Source organism: Notamacropus eugenii, chromosome 1, assembly GCF_028372415.1.
Source record: "Notamacropus eugenii isolate mMacEug1 chromosome 1, mMacEug1.pri_v2, whole genome shotgun sequence".
In the NCBI taxonomy this organism is placed as follows: Eukaryota; Metazoa; Chordata; class Mammalia; order Diprotodontia; family Macropodidae; genus Notamacropus; species Notamacropus eugenii.
The window spans coordinates 534,879,431-534,906,766 of record NC_092872.1 but is presented as its reverse complement, the minus strand read 5'-3'; the positions used below and the strand labels follow the sequence as shown (position 1 = coordinate 534,906,766).

Genomic DNA, 27,336 nt, shown 5'->3' with positions numbered 1-27,336 from the left:
ATTTAGAATGTTATATATGTATATATAAACTATATGTAACTATAGAGACTTAGAATTTTGATGTAAAAGAACTTTACTCCAATAAGATGTTTTCCATGTATATATCAACATCACAAAGATCTCATTAAAGATTTAAAACAATTATCTTTATCTGAGGATCTATTAACATCAGACAAGACATAAAACTTGAAGAAAACTATGTTTGCTAAAGCTGTTTGCCACAGTCATCAAGAAAAAAAGAGTACAAATGGAAGAGCTCCCTCTAGATAAGGAGCTCTTAACACAGGAACAGGAAATTTATTTTTTAGTATTTTGATGATTGGAAATTGGTTTCCTCTGTAATCTTAAGTATTTTGTTTTATGCACTTAAAATATTCTGAGAAGAGGTCAATAGGCTTCATCAAAATGCCAAAGGTGTCTAAGATGCAAAGAAGGTTAAGACATCCCGGTCTAGATGGTTCTGTCCTTCAGATGGTTCTGTCTGTGGATGGAACTGTGTTAACTGCATTTTCCTAGGACAATGTAGAGCCTTCTAGGTGAGAACCATAATCACTCAGAAGTTAATCTAACTATCCTTCACATTTCCCCTTTCTGTCCTTTGCCGAGAAGGTTCTCACCTCTACTGCTAGTTTCCCTGATTTCCTTGAAGATACAGCTTAAAGGCCACCTTTTCATCAAAGCTTTTCACACTCCTCCCAGCTGCGAATAGTTTCTCTCTATATATCTGTATAGTTATGTAAGAATCCAATAGAGCTACTGAGGGCAGGAATAGTTTTCCTTTTTTTGTATTCCCAGCTCTAATCACAGTGCCTGGCACATAGTATGCATTTAATAAATGCTGGCTGACAAATTGAAAAATCAAGTACGTGAAGATTTCCTATTATCCAGATTATTATATATAGTTGGATGAACAGCCTATTTAAATGTATATTTTGGACAGAGACTGCTGATAAAACAAGACCAAGGCCCAGAACTTAATAGGAGAAGGATGGTAGGCTGGACTGCATTTGGGAAACAGCATGGCACTGTTAATGACTTTAAATTTTCTCTTAAACAAACGCCCCTTTACAAACAATGATGCTCAGACAATGCCATGTGACTGAGTTGTGGAATATCACAAGCTCCAAAGAATTAGAGCTGCAAGTTACCCAAAGTGCAACCAATGGGAAGCTACTGCACGGTAGTTCTAAGTAAATTATAACATTTTACCAAAAAAAAGCTCAACAACCCAACATTCCTCTAGCACCTCTCATCCCACACCAAATGCCTTGTGTACTCATAACTTCATGCCTTAGTTGTCTCTATCTAGAATGTTCTTCCTTCACTCTTAATCATGTTTTAAAATCTAACCCAAAAGCCACCTCCTTCAGGAAGCCTTCACCTAATGTGCTGCCTTCTCCCCTTGAAAGATCACATAGCACTTTGAAACCCCTAGGATACACTGGTCAGGCAATATTGTATATTATAGCTATCTGAGTTCTTTCAGGGAGAAAGGATACCTTATCTAAAACTTGCATTTCCTCTAACAAAGTGCTTTACAGATGGTAGATACTAAATTTGATCGATATCTTTATATCTAATTACAATTCAGAATATTATAATTAATAAGATAATCAAAGCTAAAGAGGTAGAAATTGGTTACATTTGAGATTCATTCTTCTCATGATGGAGTCAAGTGACAAGGAATAACCTGGAATAACAAAGCATGTTCCTTTTAATGATGAAAGTTCCCAGAGTAACCCTGTGAAGCATCAAATAGCAATAGCTTATCAGGAAGGAAAGGTCATTTCTACTGGCCACAGAACCAAGGGGATCAAGACTATGACATTTACTTATGGATAAGGTGTCACGTCCTCCTCAGGAATGAGCCCTCCTTAGTTTCATGAACTTAACAGTAAAATAATTATGGGAAGGGAGGGAATAAGGATATCTAAAAGGAGCAGTGAGTCAATAAGAAAAATGATTCCTTGGGGAGTCTCTATGAAGGAGATAGAATAACTGCTACTACCAAAGCTACTGATTACCCACTAGCTTCATTCTTTGTGAATTACATATCAGTAATAGAAATGGGGCCCACTAGGGGACATCTATAATAGCCATTCAAAGAGTAAAGAGTGGTTGGGGACTACTTGCCCTAGTGTTGTTCCTCTCCCAAAGATGAGTATTAACAGAATAAAAACTAAAAAGTACTATTAATAGTTACAGAATTAAAATTATGAAATTATAAATAGTTCATGGTCAAGAATAAAATGAGTACTGAAACCTTGGAGATTATCTGTGGGAAGAAGGGAAAGAAGACATAATTTGAAAATTTTACTCCATATTTATTAAATGTCCAGATTTAGAATTTAGAACAGACTAACAAAACATTACATATTAAATTCAATAACTGAAATTCTGAGAGAAGTTCTTTCTAAAGTATTTTACATACATTACTTCATAAGCCTCATAAAAACTCTGAGCTAGATAATACAAGTAGTATGATGCCCACTTTACAGAAGAACAAGCTGAAGCTCAAAAGAATTAAAGTTACTTGCCCATGGTCATATAACTAGCCTAAAATCTAGAGGCTAGTTCTTCTGTACTCTAAGACTATTCTATTCACTACATCATGTTGCCTTCTAATAATAATAGCTAACTACAAAGTATGCTTTAAAAATATTATCTCATTTGATTCTCAACACCCTACGAAGTAGGTGCTATTATTATCACTATCTTATAGGTGAGGAAACTGAGGGAGACAAAAGTTAAGTGAGTTGCATGGGATCATACAGCTAATAAGTGAATGAGACCAGGTTTGAACTGAGGTCTTCCTGACACGAGATCCAGTACTTTACCCACTATGCCACCAGCTACCTATAATAATGAACCAAAGACTATGCAAACAAATGCATTTGACCTACCGAACAGGACAAACTACTTGATATTTTCTATATATGGCACTTGATCTCCCATCTCTGTGCTTTAACCAGGTTCTTCAGACCTGGAATGTTCTCTGTATACACCAGAACCTCTTGAAACATCTATACTCCCTTCAAGGCTCAGCTCAAGAGCCATCTCCATCAAGTGGTCTTTCCTAAGAACCTATTATTAATGCACTGCCTAAATCACTGTGTATTTGTTCTATATCTTCTGCCAATTAATCTATGGATGCTGTAAAACATGACATAAGCTCCTTAAGTGTAAAGATTGTCTTATGTGCATTTGTATCTTCAGTGTCTGAGCATGTAATAGTAAGAAAAGCTTAATAAATGCTTGTTCAGTGGTGCACTGATTACAAATTTAGTGAATATTTGTGGAGTACAACCCAGCAACATACTATAAAAGTCACAAAAGTAAAAACATTCTTTGATCCAAAAATATTGTTGATGGTAATATACCATGAAAGTGTCATAAAAAAAACATAAAAATATGCCATCCAAAAATTTCCAGGGCAGTATTATATATATAAGAAAGAATGGAAGAAGGGAAGAGAAAACAATCTTTAGGTCCAACAACAGAGGAATGATTAAATAATTTATAGCATGTAAAGGTAATACAGTACAGTAAATTAAAACTATCAAGTATGAGGAATACAAGAGAACGTGAAAGACTTTTATGAAATAATGTAGAGGGGAAAAAAGTAGATTCAGAAGAACAGAGTACAAAATAATGAGAACAAACACAGAAAGAATTCTAATTAGAAATTAAAGAGGGTGAGTAAAAATTATTATAATACTCTCTACACTGAAATGAACAGTTATTAAACAAATAGTGCATGAATGTTCAATGTAAAATTTTAATAAAACATTTAATTTTTTTAAAAAACAAATAACCAGTCTTTTTTGTGAAAAACCTATACATGGAAAATCTACTTCATGATTTTCCTTTGGAATGTTTACTTTTACTTAAGTCTTATTATCCACAAGGATCCTGTGCTGCTGACCCCCACAAATGTCAGGGTATAAATGTACTGCTATTTGATTTATTTTGAAAGCTATACTGCATTTTATTTTATTTTTTTTATTTAACTTTTAACATTTATTTTCACAAAATTTTGGGTTACAAATTTTCTCCCCTTTTATCCCCTCCCCCCCCCAACCCCAAGCATTCTAATTGCCCCTGTGACCAATCTGCTCTCTCTTCTATCCTCCCTCTCTGCCCTTGTCTCCGTCTTCTCTTTTGTCCTGTAGGGCCAGATAGCTTTCTTTACCCCTTAACCTGTATTTCTTATTTCCTAGTGGTAAGAACATTACAGTTGATCCTAACACTTTGAGTTCCAACTTCTTTAGCTCCCTCCCTCTCCACCCCTTCCCTTTGGAAGACAAGCAATTCAATATAGGCCAAATCTGTGTTATACTGCATTTTAAAAAAAACTCATGTTAGCTTTTTCAGAAGGTAATAAATCAATTTCAGAACAAAAACCATTCAAAGGTTAAGAACAAAATGACAACTTCAGAGATCTCAGTTAAACAGGATTCCACATTAAGCAAAAAATTTGAATTGTGGAAAACTAAATGAAATCAGTTTGTCCCAAACATATGTGGTATACAAAACGCTAAAAAAAAAAATCACTTATGATAATAAGAATGAAAAAAAGAACACACATATACATACATATATACACATACACGCCCCCCACTTATTCTGGGTAAATGGCCAAGGAGTACTATGGATCCATCTAAACTTACAATTGTTAATCAAACATCTAATAAGAAAACTGCTTAAAGACCATGAAGAACTCCTGGCAAAAAGAAATGAAGATGTTGTAAATAAGTATGTCAATTCAATTAAAATAAACACTTATTAAATGGTGACTTTCTGTAGACTGTGTATAGGGGCTGAGTGAAATGTCAAGTTTAGATAATAAATTGTCTCCATGGTTTTAATTATCATCCCTAAACGGAGGGCTTCAAGACCACCCTTCTGGGCCCCAGAATTCAATCTTCAACGTCCCGTGGAATCTCTATCTAAATGTCCAGCTAGTACTGAAAACTCTTTATAAAGTCCCACACTGAAGTCTTTTCTTCCAACATCTTGTTCTCTTTGTGATTTCACTATTTCTACTGATGGCACTACTATTTCCATAATCTCCCCTGTTCATAACAAGGGTGTTCTGTTTGACCCTCTGCATCACCTTCTACTTCCTTACCAAGGCCTGTTGATTCTGTCTGCCACATCTCTTGTACCTGATCATTCCTTTCTATTGTTAATGCCACTAACTCAATAAAGGCAGGCCCTCATTATCACCTACATTAACTATATTCCAAGGGCCTAAAAAGGTCTTCCCAACTGCTCTTTCTCCACTCCAAACCATCTTGTTAGACTTACATTCTTCGTGCCAAAGGCAGCTAAGAGTTTTCAGTGTTGCTCCCTTTGTGGAAAAATTCATATGGATGCATACTACATTAATTTAAAGTAATTATCTATCCAAATCTAGCATCATACCCAGAAGAATTAAATCACACAACTACAGTGGTAGACAAGTGGTTCAATCATTAGACTTCACATACTACCTAGTCATGTGGCCCTAGGCAAGTCACTTAACCTGTTTGCCTCAGTTTCCTCAATTATAAAATGGGGATAACAGCACCTATTTCATGGGGTTGTCAAAAAGATCAAATGACACATTTGTAAAGCTCTTAGCACAAGTAGCAAACAGCAGGCACCTTATAAATATTTATTCCCTTCTCTCTTCTTATTTATTAAGTGCCTACTATGTGCCAGGCACCAGGCCTATCCTTGGTGAATTCACATTGTTCTAGGAGTAAGGACGTATGTCCATAAGAAAATACGAAACAAATCCATGAAGATAGAGGGGAAAAGAGGCAAACAATGCTAACAACTAGGAGGTAGCACTTGAGTTGAACCTTGAAATGATCTAGAAGTTCTTAGAGGTAAGGAAAGAATGCATTCTAGTTATGGGAGACAATCTAATGCTACTGAGGGGGAAGACAGACTATTCTTCATAGGAAAAGTAAGAGTCCTAGTTTGACTGAAGCTAAGTAATATCTAATCAGCCTAGAAAGATAGGATGGAGCCAGATTATGAAGGGCTTTAAAAAATGACAAACAGGGTTTGCATTTTTTTCTAAACTTTCTTGTGCAGGGGAATAAGAGGGTCAAACATGAGCTCTAGGGATATCTATTTGCCAGTTATGTGGAGAATGAATTGGAGAGAAGAAAGATTAGAGGCAGGAAATCTTATATGGAAGTTATTCTAACAGTCCAGGTGAAAAGTTATTGGCTATAGGAGGTAAGTGAAAGTGAAAAATCAAAGAAGAGATGTAGATCATTGAAAGAAAAGTGAAGCCCTCAACAACAACTAGGAAATTAGGAGGAAGGGTGGGTTTTTATGTTTTTTTATGTTTTCCATACCTGGAATGTTTACTTCTTTCCCTATGCTTGCTGAATTCTCACCAATTCTATAAAACTAAATCAAACACCATGATCTCCAAGGAATCTTTGATCCATTTTCATTTTTTTTTTTAACAATCACATTAAACATATTTCCACATTAGTCATGTTGTAAAAGAAGAATGAGAACAAAAGGGAAAAACCATGAGAAAGAAAAAAGAGAAAATAGTATGCTTCAACTATTCAGACTCCATAGTTCTTTCTCTGGATAGCATTTTCCATCATGAGTCTTTTGGAAATGTCATACATGGTTGTATTGCTGAGAAGAGCTAAGTCTGTAAAAGTTGGGCATCACACAATATTGCTGTCACTGTGTACAATGATCTCCTGGTTCTGCTCCATTCACTCAGCATCAGTTCATGTGAGTCCAGGTTTTTCTGAAATTCAACTGCTCATCATTCTTATGAAACAATAGTATTCCATTACACTCATATACCCCAACTTATTTAGTCATTCCCCAAATGATGGATATTCCCACAATTTCCAATTCTTTGACACCACAAAAGAGCTGTTATAAATAATTTTGTACATGTGGGTCCTTTTCCCTTTTTTATGACCTCTTTGAGATACAGACCAAGTAGTAGCACTTCAATTCATTTTCTCCGATGTCCCAGTACTAATCAGTAATGACCAGATCAATAGGGACCCCACCTTTCTCTTTGCTCATACCTCCCTTATCCTTTTAGCTTGACCTATTTTCTACTATAGTTACTTGTATATTTAGCATGGCGTTCTACTATATGTCACTAGCCTCCACAAGTATAGGTATAATTCTATATATGAACTTTTTATTTCATCCCAAACCCTACAGTAGGTTTATACTTAGTAGGCACTTAATAAATGGGTGAAAACTTCTTAAACTCAGAAAGAACATTATAAATAGATACTTCCACTTCAATGGATCATGAGTGTGGGTTTGCCCCCCAACAATAACAAAACTCCGTATTTTTCTCATTTTGTGAGAGACTAAACTATGTCCTTTTGTAAATACCCTGAGAGGATCTACCTAGCACCCTGGAGGCTTCTGGTTTTGTTTTGTTTTGTTTTTTGGTTAATGTTACTACAGCATCGTATTAGCATTTGCTAATTTGTCATGCTCACTTTAAATAAATGATTAGATGACTTCCTGCTTTGGTCATACATCTTTTTAATGTATGTTTATGTTTAATGAAACATAACCTATCATGTTTCAGAGCTGAAAAGGACCTCTGAAAACATCTAATACTGTTTTGAGTTATCTAATGTTCATAATTTTTTCATTATAAGCAATATGAACTTAGACAAAAGCACAGACTGCTCTTTAACAAAGATAGGATGCAAAAAGATCTCAAAAGCTTAGAACATTAGGCCATATCCAATACTAAAGAATTTAAAGGACAAGTAAAAATTCTTACACTTGGATTCAAAAAAGCAATTTTATAAGTACAAGATGGGGGAGGTCATGGTTTTAGATAACTTCAACTGAATAAGATCTGGGGATCTCAGGGAAATAAACCAAAACCAAAGCAAAGCAAAGCAAAACAAAACAAAGAAGCACAAATCAAAAATGCAATGTGGAAGCTGAAAAGAGTAAGGTCACCTTAGGCCTTAAGAGAAGGATAGTGGCCAGGAGACTGTTTTGTTCTGCTTTGGTTTTGGTTTATTTCCCTAAGATCCCTAGATCTTATTCAGTTGAAATTATCTTAAAAAATCCCATGGCAGCTTTCTCTGATAAAGGTCTCAAATCCAAGATAGATATGGTACTGATTGAAATTCATGAAAGCCATTCCCCAAGAGATAAATTACCAAAGTATATGAACACTTTTGAAAGAAAGAAATCTAAAAATAACCACATGGAAAAATATTCTGTATCGCTAAGTATTAAAGAAACACAAAAATGAAAGCACCTATAAAATTCCACCTCACATTTATCAGACTGATGAAGATGACATAAAAGAAAAATGATAATTGTTTATAGGGTTGCAGGAAAATAGGCACATCAGTATACTATTGATGTAACAGTGAATTGGTCCAACCATTTTGAAAAAGAATTTGGAAACATACCCTCAAAGTCAGGAAACTGTGTATATCCTTTGGCTTAGATACCACTACTAGGTTTATTCCAAAAAAACATCAAAGAAAGAAGGAAAAAAAAAAATGTGTTCAAAAATATGTATAGAAGCTGTCTTTGACATGCCAAAAAACAAAAAACCAAAGAGGTGCCCATGAACTGGGAAATAACCAAACACTATATGAACATAAACGATTATTAGTGCACCATAAAATACAGTGAAGGTAGAGGTTTCAGAGAATCCTGGGAAGCTTCATAGGAACTGATACAGGGCAAAAGGAGCAGAACGAGAATAATTTGCATAACAAAAATAACACTATAATGATAAATAACTCTGAAAGACTCAAGAACTCTGAGTAAGTCAATGACCATCAAAGACTAAGGAGGACTGATGAAAAAACATGCTATTCACTTCCTGACAGAGAAGACAGACTTTAACTGCAGAATAAGACACACATTTTTGGATATGACCAATGTGGTTTTGCTTCACCATGCATAAGTGTTAGAAGAATTTTTTCTTTTCAATAGGGGGAGGAGGGAAGGAGTGGGAGGGTGTAGGAGTGGAAGAAGGTGGGAATAGGGTTCCTTCCCTCCAAAAATAAACAAAAGAACAAAAAGAAGACCAGAAGGAATCAGATACAAGTGAGGCAGCTTTGAGAGCTGCATACTGAGTTTATAATAAACTTAAAAAGAAAAGCAAGCTCTACATAATGGAAACTAAAAGAAAAGCAAGTTCTATGTAATGGAAACTCATTCTTTCAAGTATATTCCTCTCCTGTTCTACAATGCATATAGAAATGCTTGCTTTATTTGTTGTTTAAGTTGAGGATAAAAAATAACATGAAATTTTTTAAAAACAAAGCATGAAAGAGGGTAATGAAATGCTCAGACATTATGCCATAAGGATTTTTTAAAGAAGATCAAGATATTTAGTTTGGGAATATGGTAATGGTTTTCAAGTGTTTGAAGGATTATCATAGGGAAGAGGAATTGTTCTCTTTTGCCCCAAGGGTAAATCTACAAGCAGGGGGTGGAAAATGTACTGAAGCAGATTTAGGATTGACATAAAGGATACTTTCATAATTTTACAGCTAGAAAAAAGTAGAACAGACCTCTCACAAAAGGCCTCCAGGCAAAATGATTGTCAGGTAAAGGCTCAGGACTACATGTTTTCTAAATTTAACCAAAATGAATAGCCTCTGAAGTTCCCTTCAATTCTGAGATTTTTGTGGTTCTGTAACAACCTAATCAAATTTATGGGAAAATCAAAGTTTAAAGGTAAAAAGGATACTGAAAAAAATCAAAATCAGTTCTGCAAACTATATGCCTTTCTTTTAAAGAATTTCTCAAAGAAAGCTACTCCGTAACCTTTCCTATATTTCAATATTTCATAATTTTTATAGTAGAGCCAAGAAAGTTTCTAACATCTAACTTAAATTGCTCCCACAACAGTTTACAGAAAACAGTAACTTTCAGTGGACATAAAAAAGGAAAGTATATAAAACCATGTAGATAATGAAGCAAACCGATAGTTTGAAAACTCTATGGCATTTGATTTCGTCTTCATTTTGCCATTTACTTACCAAGCAAGTATAACAAATTTCATCTATTCCAAAATGAGTCAGTGGAATTGTCTGAACATTCCAATTTCTTTTGCTACATACACCTGACTTCAAACTTTTAATATTACGATATGATATTCACAAACTATCTATATATATATATGCACATTACATTAAAGCATAACTAGAATATATAAAATGCCAATTCTAAAACAATGAAAATCAAAGTAAATTCTACCATTTCACTTTCGAAAATTACTTCCATAATCCAGAAGACACAAAAGCATAAGTTTCATGTTCTTTCTGAGCAAACACATTTTAAAAATCAATTAGAAAAAATGTCACTCATTTTATACACAAAAGCATAAAAGAGAACATGGGCATGTAACTGTTTTGTCTTTTAGTTAATACTATCTTCCTAATATAATTTTACTTACAACTATTATAAGCAATAGGAAAATGCAAGGAAAAAAGATACGTCATTTAATGTCAAAGAAGAAACAGTTAAAAAAGCCTTATGAAAACGGAAAACTAAAATTTCTAAAACAGAAAAGCATATTCTTTAATTAAGTGTGGGATTAGTTTGCATGCAAGTCTTATGGTTGGAAATTAAGATAGGTGCTCACTTTCATAAGTGTCAGTTAACCCAAACCCACCTGACTGTAGATGTCCATTGCGGCATGTCAAGTTAGTAGTGTCATTATAGACGTCCGTTTGTGACTTGGGAAATTGCAAAACTGGTTGCAGCTTCTCTATGCAACAAATAGAAAGGGGGTAAAAAAAAATACAAAATAAACCAAAAAAAACTAACAAACAAATAAAATGTGCATGTTAAGATCAAATAGGTTTTAAAGTAAGGTTTTTTGCATTTATATAAAACTGATATGAATTCTAATAAGCTCAAAACATATGTATGAAAATAACAGTAGAAATCAACAACTGCAGTGCTTATTTATAGGCAAACATGAAAGGTTATTAAATTATAAGAAGTCTAGTATTTGCTTTATTATCATCATTAATAAATACTCATTCAGCACCTACTATGGACAAGAGACTGTGCTAGGCATTATAGATAATACAAAGAAGTCTAAGACAGTACAATTCGTATTTCTCATGACCTTAAAATCGACCTAGAAAGATTAAAATATGCAACAGTAAAAAATATTTACCTGGAAAGATTAAAATATGCAATGATGAAAAAAAGACTATAGATCTAAGTATGAAACCGCAGACAAAAAAGCAGAAGAGAGTCTGTATTAGAGAGATATCACTGTGGATTAGGGTGGCACGTAAACAAAGGCTTTATAAAAATGGGATCTTCCCTGGGCCTTGGGACACAGTTAAGATTTTGATGAGCAAAGAGGAACAGAAAACTAACCTAACAAAGAGAACAGAATTAGAAACATTACAAAAATACAGACAGAAAGGGAGAGTAAGACCTTTTTAAAGTGGTCTTTTTTCTAATTATTAATCATTCTTTTTTTCTAATTATTAATTTATTTGTTTTCAGTTTTCTGCAATCACTTCATAAGGGGGTATCATTATGTAAAACTCATAAAGAAGCCAAGATCCTCACCTCTATACTTACAATCAAGCAAGCAAAACACAAGTTCTGTGAGGAGATTCTCTCTAATGATGCAAATCAGTATCATGACTATCTTGCTTAAACAAAAACATCATGTATAATAGCTGTTACAGACCTTCATGTCACATCTTATTTTATGAATAACTCACCTCTAACTCATCTATACTTGATTTCATGAATGACGGAGCAATTTATACATACTACTTTTATTTATTTCCTCACTCTTGTCCTAGGGAAGCCAGAGCTACTGATGCCTCTGGGAACCATTGCCCTTGAGTTATTTGTACAAAGTCAGGGAAGAATCTTGCTGTTGGGACTGTAGCAGAAAAAAGATGTGTTCTAGGTATCTCCAATTCAAACTCATAATACATTACACCACAGAATGATAAATGCTATTAATTACAGGCTCTATAGTAGAGGTTCTCAACCTGGAATCTGTGAACTTGTCTAAAATTTTGATAACTGTATTTCAATATAATTTTTTTTGGTAATCCTATATATTGTATTTTATGTATTTAAAAACATTATTCTAAGAAGGGTTCATAGCTTTTACCAGACTATCAAAGGTGTCCATGACACAAAAAAGGTTAAGAACCTCTGTTTTATAATATTATTGTGGGAAGTAAGAAGGTTCTGTTGTCCACATTCCTAGGTGACAGGGGCTGTGACCCCTATAGACAGGTTAGAGGTTAGAAATTAAGGTGCAGACCCAAGGAGCTGTGTGAGGAAATGCCTATCAGAGAGGAGAACATGAAGTCATATGGCCAGGGGACAGTGCCATGGGAGATCCAAAGTTCAGGAAACAGTATAAGAAGCCCCATCTTACTGCACATGTTGTAGTCTTCCTGTAATCTTTCTGTAACCTTACTGGAGGAGGCTACTCATCCATTCTGGGGGAATGCACGTAAAGATTAATAAAGGCCTTCCTGATTTCACAACAGGTATTATTCTTTATTTAAGGTGAGCATGCTTCTCACTGTTGGGGGCTTGTTAAACGGGCTCACTTCTAACATTATCAATACTGTATTTCAGCTGTGGTATTAGAATAGGATTTTGAGGGTTGAACAGGAAAAATGACCAGTCATGCTTCTGTGACATCATTTCCAATGGAAAATGTGTTCTTAATTCCATTAATTATAGACCCTTAAGGACTAAATTTCAATGGCATGAGTTTTCCCTCTCCATCAATATATACCAATACTCAGTAGATGGTCATCCAAGTGTTGTTGTATATGAAAAATTCATCTTCTTGAAGCCAACTCTGAACTTGGCTGATTCTCAAATCAGAGATATATTGTCTTTTATTTGCCCTGCACTGAAAACTTTCCCCAGAACCTGCAAACACTTGTGTTCCACTGACAAAGGCTTTAAGTATCCAGAATCATCTAAGTTCCAAACAAATGATATAAAATGATCTTTTAAAATGTAAACTAGTTGAAGAATATGCATTCTCCCCCCAAAGGACTGCAGAAATGCTTTATTTTTTTTATAACTCAAGAAAATAGCTCCTTGTTTGGTCACAGAAAGTATCTTTAGTTTATGATTACAAGAATAATCATATCTTTGGTATTGTCTGTTTAAAAAGTTACTTCTATGAAATTACATTTAAGGCTATGATTTAATTTCAAAAATATCTCTGATTACTGTGATAAAACATATATACACATCAAAAACTTTTACAGAAAACTAAGAAATCAACAATCTTCTAAATTAGACAAATATTCAGGTAAGATATTCCATAAAGCAATTTTCAAGACATTCTTCATTTTTCTATGCAATTACTTTCCACCTTTGCCTCACAACTACATAATCAAACGACATTCCATGAAGATGGCAAAATTAGACTGAATTTCACTTAATACAAAACCAAAACACACACGCACGCATACACACACACACACACACACACACACACACACACACACACACACACACACACACTTTCAGCTCTGCCCCTTCAATGCAAAAGAAGTTTCCACACACAACAGGGTTCCATAACTTTTACCAGACTACAAACTCTTAGCAAGAACATCATTCAAGACATCTCTTACAAAAAGGTGCATTTCTCTTTAAAAATACATATATGTATATAATGTATATATGTACAAGTCTATATAGTATCACTCCACTAAATCTCATAAAATGATCAAATGTTAGAATTAGAAGATACTTCATAAAGGAGGAAACAGGTTCAGAAACAGTAGCAAAAATGGAATTAGGACTCAGGTCTCCTGAGTCTCAGTCCAGTGCTCTTGCTCTTGTTTTACATTGTCATTCTGTGGCTTCTGTGGCTATTTTAAAATAAAATTTCATTCTAATACCAACTTTTATCAAAATAAAAAATTAAACATAATGGACTTAAAAGCAAGTTTATTAAAATCCAATTTTATTACACTATATGTCATGTATTAATCTAATCTCCCAGGTTATGGGGAAAATATATCCTAAACAATATGGCAAATGGCATCCTGTATCCAGAAATGAAGTACATATTTGGAAAGAAAATTAATTTTTCTTTTAAATGTCATCAACAAATTGTGTATACCACCTAAGTTACAAAAGTTTAGATATTGTAAAATTGCATAAAGATTCTATAATGAACCTTCATTTTCACCATTACAGAATTCCACTTTCAGCATAAACTAACTTTTTATCTCTGCCTCATTTTCTAATACAAATGCTTTATCTATCCTTCAACTGCCCTGTTTGACTTATCTGTACATATATTGCATTCCCCAGCAGAATGTAAACTCCTTGAGGACAAAAGCTGGTTCATTTCAGTCTTTGAACTCCTAGCACAGAACCAGTGCTTAACAAAATGTCTGAACTGGGCACTATGAGGTATATAGAAATGAGAACAGAGTTAGGACAAAGGTTGGAAAGCTTGTCTATTGTAGGATTAGGGTTGCTATGAACAGCTCACTGCAGTGGTACTTTGGAAATCTCAACTTCACAAAACTTATGTGAAAACTAGAGGAAAACAAGGAATAAGCATATATGTGGAGCCCAAAGCCAGAGCAAAGAGTTCACAGTTCTTACAGAAGTCTGCATATTTATGACAGCTCCACCTAAAAGAAATGTGGCAGGGGAGGGGGAAAGGTGCAGAAAAGGTCAAAACCCCTCCAGAAAGGGGAGGAGAAAGGTAATGGTAAAAGCCTCATTCTTTCCCCTCAGGAACTGCTAGATCATTAAGATAGGATGGTCTCCTTATCTACAAGGGTCCCAGCTGCACAAGCCTAGTGCAGACTGTCTGGCCCCTGTCTTGACTCCCAAGAACACACAGGGATTCCAGTTTGGGATGCAAACATCAAATTATGCCAGGGGCAAGGGAAGCTTTGTAGCTTTGCACTTGGCACATTCAGGACTTCCTTCATGCTCTGAGTCCAGTGTTACTGTAAAATATGGCTACTCAAAAAGACAAGTTCTTAACTAGTCCTTAACAAGGGGACTAATATGTCTTGAATCAAATCAGCTTACATTTGGTAGTAAAAGTGTAGTGAGACACCATGAAGTAAACACAGGAGAAACACTGGCTGTGGGTGATAAGCCAGGTATAATAGTGATGATGGATCATTTGGTCCTGGTTCCCCTTTTGCTAAGTGGTCACTATGTTATATTGAGAGTATCATCAAATCCCAGGATCTAAGAGTTCAAAGGAACCTCAGAGGCCATGTAGTCCTACTTATTCCTGACCAAGAATCTCCACTGCAACTGATGGGGTGCTTGGGTACATGTGCTTGGACCCCAACTCTAAAATTACATTTCTCTCTAAAAAATCACATTTCTCCCTAGCCTCAAAAAACTATCCCAGACAGTTTCTCCCTAGCCCAAGGACACAGTCTGCCCCAGCAATAAGCGTTATCTCTTTCTGCTACAGTAGCCAAACGCACCTGTAGAACTTATTAGTTTGAACCAGCTGTGCACTGGCTGAATGGGCTGTGTACTGGGTCATAATGACATTTACTACTCACTGACCAATCATATGTATCCTAGACTTAGACATACGTATACTCCGACATTTATCTTGTCTAACAAGACACTGATGAGAGTAGCCTGGTATTCCTTAGTCAGTCCTGACCTTTAATTGACTTAGCAATGGTTCAGGTCTAAAACCACACCTCCATGTAGCACCCCCTTGGGCTATTTCCTGACAAACTCTGGGTAGAAAACCTACATAGTAGAAATTAAAAGTACATGTTCCTTTAAGAACTACTTCTTAATCCCGCCCCGAATCACCTAATTAGCATATCTAGCACACGTTTTACTATAGAATATCCTATATAAACTTTACCTGTACCCCTCTAAGGTTGCAGCTTCCCTAAGAACTCTTGCCTGCTGAAAAGCGTAATAAATCTTTACCACCTTGACCTCAAGAATACTTGAGTCCATGAATTCTTCAGATGGCCCAGGCAGGGAACTCCAGCCTTGGAGTTCCTGTAGCCCTATCTCTTTAGCCCTCATCACAAGTACTTGACAAGTAATCACTGGACTTTGCTTGACCTAAATCTCTACATTATGCTTCTAGCACTACAATCATTCCTCTTATCTCCCCTCCCCCAAGCCCATCTCAGAACTTGGAACTGTGCTCCTGGTATGCTGGATTCTGGTAAGTAAGCTTTCACTTTTTGTTGCTAAGAACCAGGCCATCTCTACACTAGCCTTGATTATACAGCCAACACTGCAGCCATCATCCTCTTCCTCCTCTCACCAGAACCTCGGACTCTAGGCTCTGAAAAATGAGCTTTCACTTTGGCCTGTAACCAGACCCCCCCACAGTATTTACTAGTCATCTCCACACTATGCTGCCTGTCCCCCTTCATATACTGTTTCCCCCAATTAAAAATCTAACCTCCTTGAGTGAAAAGAATTAAGAAATCTAATCAGTGAAAATGACCAACTACACTCCAGGGTTGTGAGGTCAAACTCAAATAGAAGGGGGTCACTAAACCATAACAAGGATCCCTGTAGGCAGCAAACTGACATAGAAAACCATATATTAAAATTATGTTTGTTCTACTGTATTATTATTTATTTTCTTAAATTTATATTTAATTACATTTTAATCCAGTTGGCCCACACTAAGGAATGTTATAGGTAACCTAGAATTTGACATCTTTGCTCCAGAGGACTAATGACAGAACATGTTGACAGACAAGGTATTGGTCTCAAGGTATAGAAATGAGATAGCTATTTTTGGATATGACCAATGGGTAAACACATATTGCACAATTGTTACAAATATTTTTTCTTTTTTTTTTTTTTCACCCAATTTAGGGAATTTCCAGGAAGAAGGCAAGCTACAAATAGTAGTGTCAAAAGAGTTAGAAAAAATAGAAAAGACAGTCATTGAAATATTTTTTAAAATGCACAGAAGCAAACAGAAGGAAACACAAAAGAAAAATAAGTAGAACATCTTTGAAATGAACATATTAAATATATTACATACTTAAAAAGGAAAGCAAATGTACATAATAGTCACAGTTTCTATTCCACCTAATATATATGGAAATTTTCATTTATTTGTTGTTTATAAGGTAGAGAATTTTTTTTAGAATTTAAGGCAGTATTCTAAAAACAATTTAAATTAGTTCCGAGGGTCTCTTTCAAATCTAAAATTCTGTGATTTCCAATGAACCAGCTGCTATAAGCATCTTCAGGATGACAGAACATATGCCAAAACTCAAACTTTAATCCATTAAAATTCAAGTCAATTCACATGGTAAGTTAACTTGCACCCTGAACTTTGTATTACCAGTGTGAGACTGCCAGAGATATTAGTTTGTTCTGAGACCATAAAAAGATCAGTATTTTCAGTGTGGACCTGCAGTCCCAGTAATTCTGGAGGACCAGACAGATATCCTAACATTTATGTCCCACTAAGCTAACATTAATCAGGTAGTTTATGTTCAGTACTGAGATATGCTAAGCTAACACAGGGCTCCCAGCTTCCTTCCACTTCTGCAGACAAAACATAGGGAAGCCACTGCACGTACACAGTGACTTCCCTTAAGCTTTACTTTGTAGGGTCAGACAGGCAGGCACCATGGCTGGTTTGTGGTACAACCTGCACATGCCTCTAGGGTAGGTTGAATAGCAACTACCCTTTTCTCACAAAGCACAAAGGACTACAGAGCTTTTGTGTTCTAAACTAGCAGATATAATATACCTTAGAGCAGATTTTGTTAGCTAACAGGTAGGTCATCTGATTTTTCTCAGTGATAATGCTCTTCAAATACACCATTCAGAGACAGGAACTATTTGTGTTGGTAAAAGACACGAATTAAAGCAAACAAAGCAATGATTTTTAAATGTCACCTTCATCAATTAATATTAAATCCAAAGAAATCTGTATGCAAAAACATTTAAGCTTTATTAAAAATGAAGCCTCAAGTTTAAGTATATTTTTATAATTGTTATTAAAAAGTTCTACTTATTATTGAAATAAATTATGGAGCCTATCTCTGTGCATGTCTACATGAAGCCTTAAAGTCAATTTTGATCTATAGAAATCAATGCCAAAGTGAATCTACTCCAATCAAATTCATTGTTAGTCAAAGAAAAAACAAGCTAAGACATCTTCCTCCCAGAGTAGCAAATGCTCTGCTTTGGGAACTCAAATTTTTGAGTTAAAAAAAAAAATCTCTTTGTATTGCCAACAATTTTTTTAAAATGCAAATAAATTTGAAGTTAAATGAAAAAAAATTTCTCAAAATAGAAAGTGCTACAATACAAAAATAGTATATTTTTAATAGAATGTCTTTGCTGCTTCAATTTTCACTTAAGAAAATACTTGTAAATGAAAGTTTTCCTCAGCTACCCCACTCAAAGCAGTATGGATGGAATTCTAGGACCTTATGCAAAAAAACTTGTAATAATGGAGCCTTAAGAAAATTACAGGACCCACCAATGTCACTAGATGCCTGAGATGTCAATGAATCTCCAGCTAGTAAGGGAAGTGAGTGGAAAGACTGCTAGATTTGCAATCAAAAAGACCTGGGTTCAAATCTCACCTCGAACACAAACTGTGTGATCCTGGGCAAATTAGTTGATCTCTCTGAGCCTGTTCTCATCTGTAAAATTAAATAGTTGTACTAGATGGACTCTTAGATCCTTCCGGCTCTAATTAGATGATCCTCATCTGTAGTATAGTCTTTAGTATTATAACGAAAATCAAATGAAATAATGTTCATGGTGTGATGGAAAGACTGGATTTGAATAAACAGAGTTCAAATCCCAGCTCTGTCACTAGTTATACGAGTAAGTCAATCTCTGGCTCAGTTTACTTATATATCAAATAAAGAGGCTAGAATAGGTAAAAGCCTCCACCCTATGATCCTATGTATACAAAGCACTTTATAACCATTAAAGTGCTTTATAAATACCAACTGTTATAATCTTGAATAACTGAGTACTTCTTGAATGTCTGTGGTGGAAGAGGATGGTCATGATAATATTATCCAGTACCAAAATACTTTTTATGGCACAGGACCACGTAACTTTAACAACATTGTTTATTTAGTTCTCTAATGTAATACGCTGCAGCTAAGTTGCTCATAGGAAAAAGATATACTCATAGGGATAATTTCATCATCCTATAAAATCTCATCAGCCTTAGCATGCCAAGTCACCATAACCCTTTACCTCTCTGATTGGAGGGTGTGTCCTTGAACTCTAAACCTCTCTTGAAAAGGAAATCTAAGCTCAAGCATTTAATTTCTCACCTGACTGCACTACTTTGGGACTTCTCTGACTTACTTCTCCATCATATATTTTCATCGCAGCACATAACCTTTCCTCTCCTCTTTTCAGATTCCTTTTGTAAACTGTCTTCCCCCGTTAGATTGTAACCTCCTTGTGGGAAGGAGCACAGGTCCTGGCATATAGTAGGCACTTAATAAATATTTATTATTATCATTATTATTGATATGTACCCAGAGCAATTAACTTAAAATATAACATCTGACACATATGCTACATGAACTGAAACCTTACCATCTACAAAGGCCTCTACCTACATTATTTCCTCTTCATAGCAATCCCTAAAATGAAAGCAGCATAAAAATTCTCAATTTACAAATGAGAAAATTATACAGAAATTAAATGACTTAATCAAAGTTACACAGCTAGCAGAACTAAATAACCAGATCAAATTCCAAATTTATGTTCTACCACAAGTTTAAATAACTACATATTAAATAACTACACTAAGTTCATCTTCATCTCATGCTCTTGTAATATATCTTTCCTCCCTTTCACAATCAAATTCCTAGAAAAAGCTGTCTGCTTTCATTGCCTCTACTTTCTTTCCTCTAACATCACCATCTCTTATAATCTGAAGTCCAATACTCAACTAAAACTGTTGTCTCCAAAGCTGTCACTAATCTCTTCTTTACCAAATTCAATGGCTTTTTCTTAGTGCTTATTCTTTGTGATGGCTCCACAGTATAACTAATTTTTCCCTCCTCAATACTCTCTCATCCTGGATTTCATGCCACTGTTTTCTTTTGATTCTCCTTTTACCTGCCTGACCATTTGTCCTCAGTCACTTTTGCTGGGTTTTCCATAAGGTTCTCAAATTGAACATAACCAATACCGAACTAATTATCTCTTTTCACGCCCTTTCAGAACTTATCACTTCAAGAGCACCACCATTCTTCCAATCATACCATGTTCACAATCTTAAATTCTCAATCTCATTTACCCCACATAGTCTATCAGCGGACAGATTTTTTCATTTCTCCACATTTCTCAAGTATATTACATCTTCTACTACTCTAGTTTGGGTCATCACTTCTTGCCTTGGACTATTCCAACAGCTTCATACTTGATCTTCCCATCTCAGTTACTTCCTCACTCTAATCCATACCCCACAAAGACTTATTCAAATTCCAATGGCTTTTTATTACCTCAAGGATCAAATATGGACTCCTGTCTAGAGGTCAAAACTTTTCACAACATGACTCCTTCCTATCTTTAAGTCTTGTTAAATATTATTGCCCTGCATATATGTTCTACTGTCCACTCATACTGGTTTGCTTGCTGTTCCTCATGCAGGAAATTCCATCTCCATTTTCCACGCATCTGCAATAGCTGTCCCTCCTTCATGCATGGAGTGCTCTCCCTTCCTAACTGTTTCTGTGAGTCCTTGGCCTCCTTCAAGAATTAGGTTACACCAAATCTTTTATAGTAGGCCTTTTTTATGTTTTCCAAACTGTCAGTAACTTCCCCTCTAAAGTTACTTTCTATCTACTCTATACGAATTTTGTATGTCTCTACTTGAGTACTTGTAGTCTTCCCCATTAGAATGTAAGCTTTGTAAAGGCAGGGACTGTTTTTGCTTGTTTCACATATTTAGTGCTTGGCACAGTACCTGAAACCTAATAAGTATTTAATAAAAACTTACTGATTGATCAGCATCCATATGCTACCTCTTAACTGTAGGTATCCTCCAAGATTCTGTCCTGGGTCCTGTCCTCTTATCTTTCTACTCTCTCTTTCATGATATTCTCATCAAGTCTCATGTTTCAATTATTTCAAAACCAATGACTTCCAAATCTAATAGCCTAGTCTCTCCCCTGAGTTCTAGTCTCGGAAGACCAACTATCTACTGGACATTTCCAACTAAATATCTCAGGGATCTCAACTCAACATGTTCAAAAAGAACTAATTATCTTTCCCCTGAAATATACTTCTCTTCAAAACTTCATTGTTTTTATCAAGGGTACTACTCTCTTTCTAGTTATCCAGATTCACAACTTCAGAGTCAATTCCAACCCTATTCCTCCCTCCTCACCAAACCTATCTAATAGTTTTATATGTCCTGTCAATTTTTACTGTACTGTTTCTTTTAGTATCACTCATAGTATCCCCTAGTTCAGGGCTTCATCAATTTTCATCTAGATGACTGCAAAAATCTCCTCATTGCCTTCACTACACTCAGCCTCTACTCTCTCCAATCTATCTTCCAGGCAGATGCCAAACTGATGTACCTAAGGTACAGGTCTGACTATATTATTCTGTTGCTCAACAAAATGCAATGGCTTCCTAATGACCTTATAATCAGAGATGAACTCCTTTCATCAGCTTTTAAATCCCTTCACAGCTTGGATCCAATCTACTTTTCATAAATTATTCCCGTTCCCATGCTCCATAGTCCAGTCAAACAGACTTTCTTGCTGTTTTCAAACAGTACAGTCTATCACTCATGTCTACACTGTTGTATCAGTTAAATTTGTTTAGCTGATTCTTTGGAATTTACTAGTTTGATCATCATAACATCCGCAAAAAATTAGTTTCCTATTTATCTATACTTATTCTCTTGATATCTTCTCCTTTTCATATTGCTACAGTTAGCAATTCCAGCACTATGTTAAATAATAGAAGTGATGTACCCTTTGATTTATCCGTAATGTTTTGAAAAGGCCTCTAATTTCTTCTTGATTATAAAGAATGTTAGATCTTAGTTTTAGATAGATAACTCACAATATTAAGGAAAGGTCCATTTGTTCCTATGCTTTGTAATTTGTAGCAAAAATAGATGTTAGATTTTGTCAAAAGCTTTTTTTTAGCATTTCTTGATATGGTCATGTAGCTTTTATTCATTTTTTTAAAAATTAATATGTTCTATTACATTTATAGTTTTCCTTATACTGAATCAATCTTACATTTGTGGTATAAATACAGCCTGGCCTTAATAAATCATCAGATTTAGAATATGTTACTGTAGCATCTTTGCTAATATTTCAGTTAATATTTTTGATATGAACATTAGGAATAACGGTTAATGTTTTCCTTTCTCTGCTTTGTCCCTCTCTAACAATTTAGGAACCAAGATCATATTCATATCATTTTCTATTTCTTTTTTCAAAAAGTTAGGTAAATTTGTTATTATTCTTTGAATGTCTGATAGAATTCACTTATAAAACTACCTAGTTTTGAGCTAGATTTTTTCCCCAAGGTTTAATACTCAATCAATTTCTTTTTCTGGCACTGGGTTACAGAAACCATTTCTTGTTAATTTAGTTAATTTATTTTGTTTGCAAATATTCATCTATTCAATCTGGAACTTTATAACAGCTTCCTTTTATTTCACCTTCATTCACTGAATATTACTTTTTCATATGAACTTTTGGTTTTCTTTTCCTTTTAAAAACTAGACTACATGATTAGCAATCTTACTAGGTTAAAAAAAAAACCAGTTCCTATTTCTATTTACCAATTCAATTTTTTCTTTCAATTTTATCTTCTTTTTGATTTTTTAGAGTTCTCATTTTGGTATTTAGTTAGAGTCTTTTCATTTTTGCTTCTGTAGTTTAAATGGAATGTCCACTTTACTGATCTGTTCTATCTTTTGTTGATACAAATATTTAGAGATATAAATTTTCCCCTTAGAATTGTTTTGGCTGTATCCCATAACCTTTAGTAAGTTGTCTCATTATTTTCTTTGATGAAACTGTCTATAATTTGGTTTTTAGTTCTATAAATTATATTGATTTAGTCTCCCAATTAATTTTTAATCCTTTATTCAAAATCCTTTTACTGAATATAATTTTATTGCATTTGGTAAGTAAAGGATGTATCTAATATTTCTGCTTACATTTGTGTAGTTTTATACCCAAATACATGGTCATGGTAAAGATACTATGCACAATTAAGAAATATGTAGACTCCTTTCAGTTCCCCATTCAGTAACTGTCAGAGATCTCTCATTGTGAATTTCTAAAATACTGGTCAGATCCATAACTTTTTATGACCCTTTTAAGGATTGTACCATCATTCCACTCTTGAAGGGTTTGAGAGTACTGATCACAAGGAGAAAGTTCCTTTGATTACTCTAGAAGAATCCTTGAGGGAGAATAATAATAATAATAACAATAATAATAATATTAATAGAACTGAAGAGTTTTAGGAAATAAGGTGACTATCATTCTATTAGATAGGGCAGAATGTTAACCAAAAACTGTATTTTATCATACTGTGACTTTTACCCTGTTCAAGATTCCCATTAACATTATTTTAAACTGCCTTCTGTTACTTCTGGGTATGTCTCTAAGCTAGAAATGCTGGGATTTAGAATGCTAAATTATTAAAAATATATATATATATATATATTGTTTCTGGGTTACTTGGGCCTTACAATGCAGAGTAAAGAATTGATATATTTTCTTTAATATCATAATGTTGTTAATCTATTTATCTCCTTTTACTGTTTCCTTGTCTGAAATTAGGATTCTTCCTTGTGCTTTTTAAAATTCACTTGAAGCATATTAAATTCTGTTCCAGTCCTGCCAGTGTGAAATTTGTATCTCAAATGTGTTTCTTGTAAACAACATACTGTTGGATTCTGTGTTCTAATCTATTCTGCTACTCTTTTTTGTGCATGAGTTTATAACATTCAAGACTATGATCATTGATTGTGCAATTTCCTTTTAGCCTGTCCCTTTTGCATTTTCTTCTCTTTGCCCTGTCCCCTATTTTTATAAAGAATGTGGCAAAACAGAACACTAATGATCACTGATGCAATCTGTTTCTACTTCATAACTCCTTCTCTGTTCTACTTCCATCAGACCTAATCATAGTTCTCCAGATTCTTTTCCTTTTAACCTTTTTACAATTTAACATTCAAAATTAGAATTTGTTTTGCTTATAAGTATTCCCTTATACTACCCTTTCTACTAAAAATTCCACTCTCCTCTTACTGTCCTTGCCTATTTTGCTGTTCAATTCAATGTCTATATTACACTTTTAATCTTTGTGTGTTCAACCTTCCTCGTTCAGATGAAAATAAGGCCGATGGGATGTGCATGCTCCAAACCCCATCCTCCATGTTTGAATACCCCTCCTCCAATGCTCCCCTATTATATGAGATAGTGAGTTCCCTTACCTTCTTCCTTTCCTCTCCAGTAAAGTCCCTTTTCTCTTTCATTTCCTTCTCCTAAGACCATCAAAATAGATCAAGATCACACCAAGATCATACACTCTCTGAATGTATTAACTTTCTCTATGATTCTTGAAGATGTTAAGGTACTGAGATACTTGTTTCTTCTCCTCTTATTAAAATGTAAATAATTTGTCATCATATAGTTCTTTCTAATGGATCAAATATATTTCCCTTTATCCATTTCTTTTGAGTTCTACCTCTGTATTTCAAAATTTCTACTCAGTTCTGGCCTTTCATCCGAAATGCTTGGAAGTCCTTTATTTCGTTCATTACAGGTTCAGTTTTCCCTTTATAGTATTATATCTAGTTTTGCAAAATAGGTTATTCTTAGTTGCAAGTCTTTATCTTTAGCCTTTTAGGATGCCATATTCTAAGTTTCTCTCTTCTTTATGGTGCCAGATGCAAGTATGTATTATCCTAAGGCTTCTTGGTATTTAAACTCTTTTTGGCTGCTTGCAGTAATTTTTCTTTGTCTTGAACGCTCTCGAGGCTGGCTATGAGGTTCCTGGAATTTTTTATTTTGGAATTTCTTTGATGAGGTGACTAACAGATTCTATTTTCACTTTGCCTTGTATAGCTCTAATAGATTGGGTCAGTTTTCATTTATGATTTCTTAAAATATGGTATACTTTAGGGGAGGTGTCAATTTTTTAGCAATCCATTGATTCTGAGATTCTCTCTCCTTGCTTTCCAAGTCAGTTGCTTTTGAGGGAGCTAGGTGGCACAGTGGATAGAGAATGTGGGACATACAGTCAGGAAAACCTGAATTAAAATCCTGTCTCAGTCATTTATTAGCTGTGCAACCCTGGACAAGTCATTTAACCCCTGTTAAACCAATTTCTTCACTTTAATAATAGCATCAGCTTCAGTCTTATTGTGAACATCATATAAAATAACAGTGCTCTGAATGCACTTTATAAATGCTAGCTATTTAGTGGTGTATTAGAATGCAAAGAAGATTCAAGTTCAAATTCTGCTTCTGACACTAGGCAAGTTACTTAACTTCTTTCAGCCTTGGTATTCTCATCTATTGGGCATCTAAGTAGCATAGTAGATAAGAGCACTGGGCTTGGAAGACTCAACTTCCTGAGTTCAAATCTGGCTTCAGACACTTGCCAGCTTTGTGACTCTGTTTGCCTCAGTTTCCTCATCTGTAAAATGAGCTGGAGAAGGAAATGGCAAGCTACTCCATTATCTTCGCCAAGAAAATTCAAAATGGGGTTACAAAGTGTCAGACACAATTGAAACAAATGAAACAAAATTTTCATCTATAAAATGGAGATAATAAAGGCACCTGACAGGGTTGTTGGGAGGATCAAATGAGTTAATATACGTAAAGTTCTTTGTGAAACTTAAAGCACTTTATAGATACCTTATCTTTTCTTCCTTTTTTTCAATCTTTTGATTTAGTTTTAATATTTCTTGCTCTTCTTATAAATTATTACTTTCTGTTTGCCTGATCTAATTTTCAGGGAGTTCAATTCCAAGATAAGATTTAACATGTTATATTTGTCACTAATTCTCTTGGCCATTCTTCCCTCCTGAGTGAGATAGACTTAGTGAAGACTCCTCAGATTGTAATTTTTCTCCCAGGGGTGAGGTAAGGCCTAAAGGCTCAAGGTTACAATATTTTTAGAATAGAATAGTTCCATATAAGGATATAAAACTGTGTAGTGTATTAGGGTCTCAATGATTGGACAAAACTTACATAATTCCTCGATGTCTTCATTTCAAAAGGGATTGGTTAGATTTCGTGTCTAGAATGTAAGACCATATTCTCAGCTAATGAGGACAAGGGTTAGTGGGGGGAGGAGGGACTTGCGTTAGGGTCTATATAAATCACTGTCCTTTTCTTTGTCTTCGGCTTTCCTACTCCTACAGATGAGCCCCGCCTCTCGAGAATCGAATAAATCACTTTTCTGTCATCACTTTGAGAGGCCTCTGAGTAATTGATTTATGTAGGGACCTGAGCCATCCCACACACTCCCTTACTGTCATTTCCTTAAAAATTAAATTTTGTTATCTCATTTCACTTCTTCCAGGTATTACTGAAGTGCTTATTATGGCTGGGACATTATTTTCTCTGAGGCTTCACTTGGACTTATAGTTATTCTCATCATCTGGTTTTACATCTTGGGCTTTTCTTGGGTCACAGAATTCCTTCACTATGTGATTTTCTTCTATTTACTCATAACTCCACACTCAGCTTTTGGACTGAAGCTTTATACATGAAGCAGGATTCAGCTCCCTCCCATTCTTTTGGATGGTAGAAGGCAAGTACTGCCAGTTCTGGATTCTATGACTCAGACCAGGCCCCACCTTCTGAAGGAATTCCTGGATTTTGGCTCTGGCTCGACTGATTTTGCCTTTATTTCTTTTCTGTTTCCTCCTTCTTGCATGATTCCAAACCTGGACCTGGCTCTTTCTCTTATTGAAAGCCTGACAAGCTTCCACCTGTTGTTGTACATTGCTGATAGCAGGTCCCCTGAAAGATTCTTGGTAGTGTGCTTCCCATTACCCTTCCAAGTTTTGCGTTTTTTTGCTGAGGCTTGGGTGTAGGCTGTGTGCGGGCACTTCAATGCCTGAGTACTGGTCTAGCCCTATTTCCTGAGCTGAATGCTGATCTGGCCTCTGCTCTACGTCTATGCTGCTTAATTACTCTGCCTATCTCTACTCAGAGACTCTGGTAGGTAGCCTTTCTGTGAAGTCCTGAAATGGATGGAAGAACTTGTTTTTTGGTTTTATCATTGTTCCTTATGGTTCTCTAAATCTATTAAAATCATTTTTCAAAAGCCTAGCATATT

The 27,336-nt window shown here is 35.1% G+C and overlaps 1 protein-coding gene across 4 annotated transcripts in view; it reads right to left on the bottom strand.

Moving 5' to 3' along the window:
• Nucleotides 1-27,336, bottom strand: part of SPAST (spastin) — a 94,052-nt gene that overhangs the window by 39,584 nt on the left and 27,132 nt on the right. For 2 of the 4 annotated variants that reach the window (XM_072634123.1, XM_072634122.1), the window contains exon 4: nt 10,664-10,759. The exons of the other annotated variants lie outside the window; for them this stretch is intronic. In XM_072634123.1, the coding sequence (XP_072490224.1) occupies nt 10,664-10,759 (96 nt within the window). The remainder of the gene's footprint in view (nt 1-10,663; nt 10,760-27,336) is intronic. 4 annotated transcript variants of the gene reach the window in all.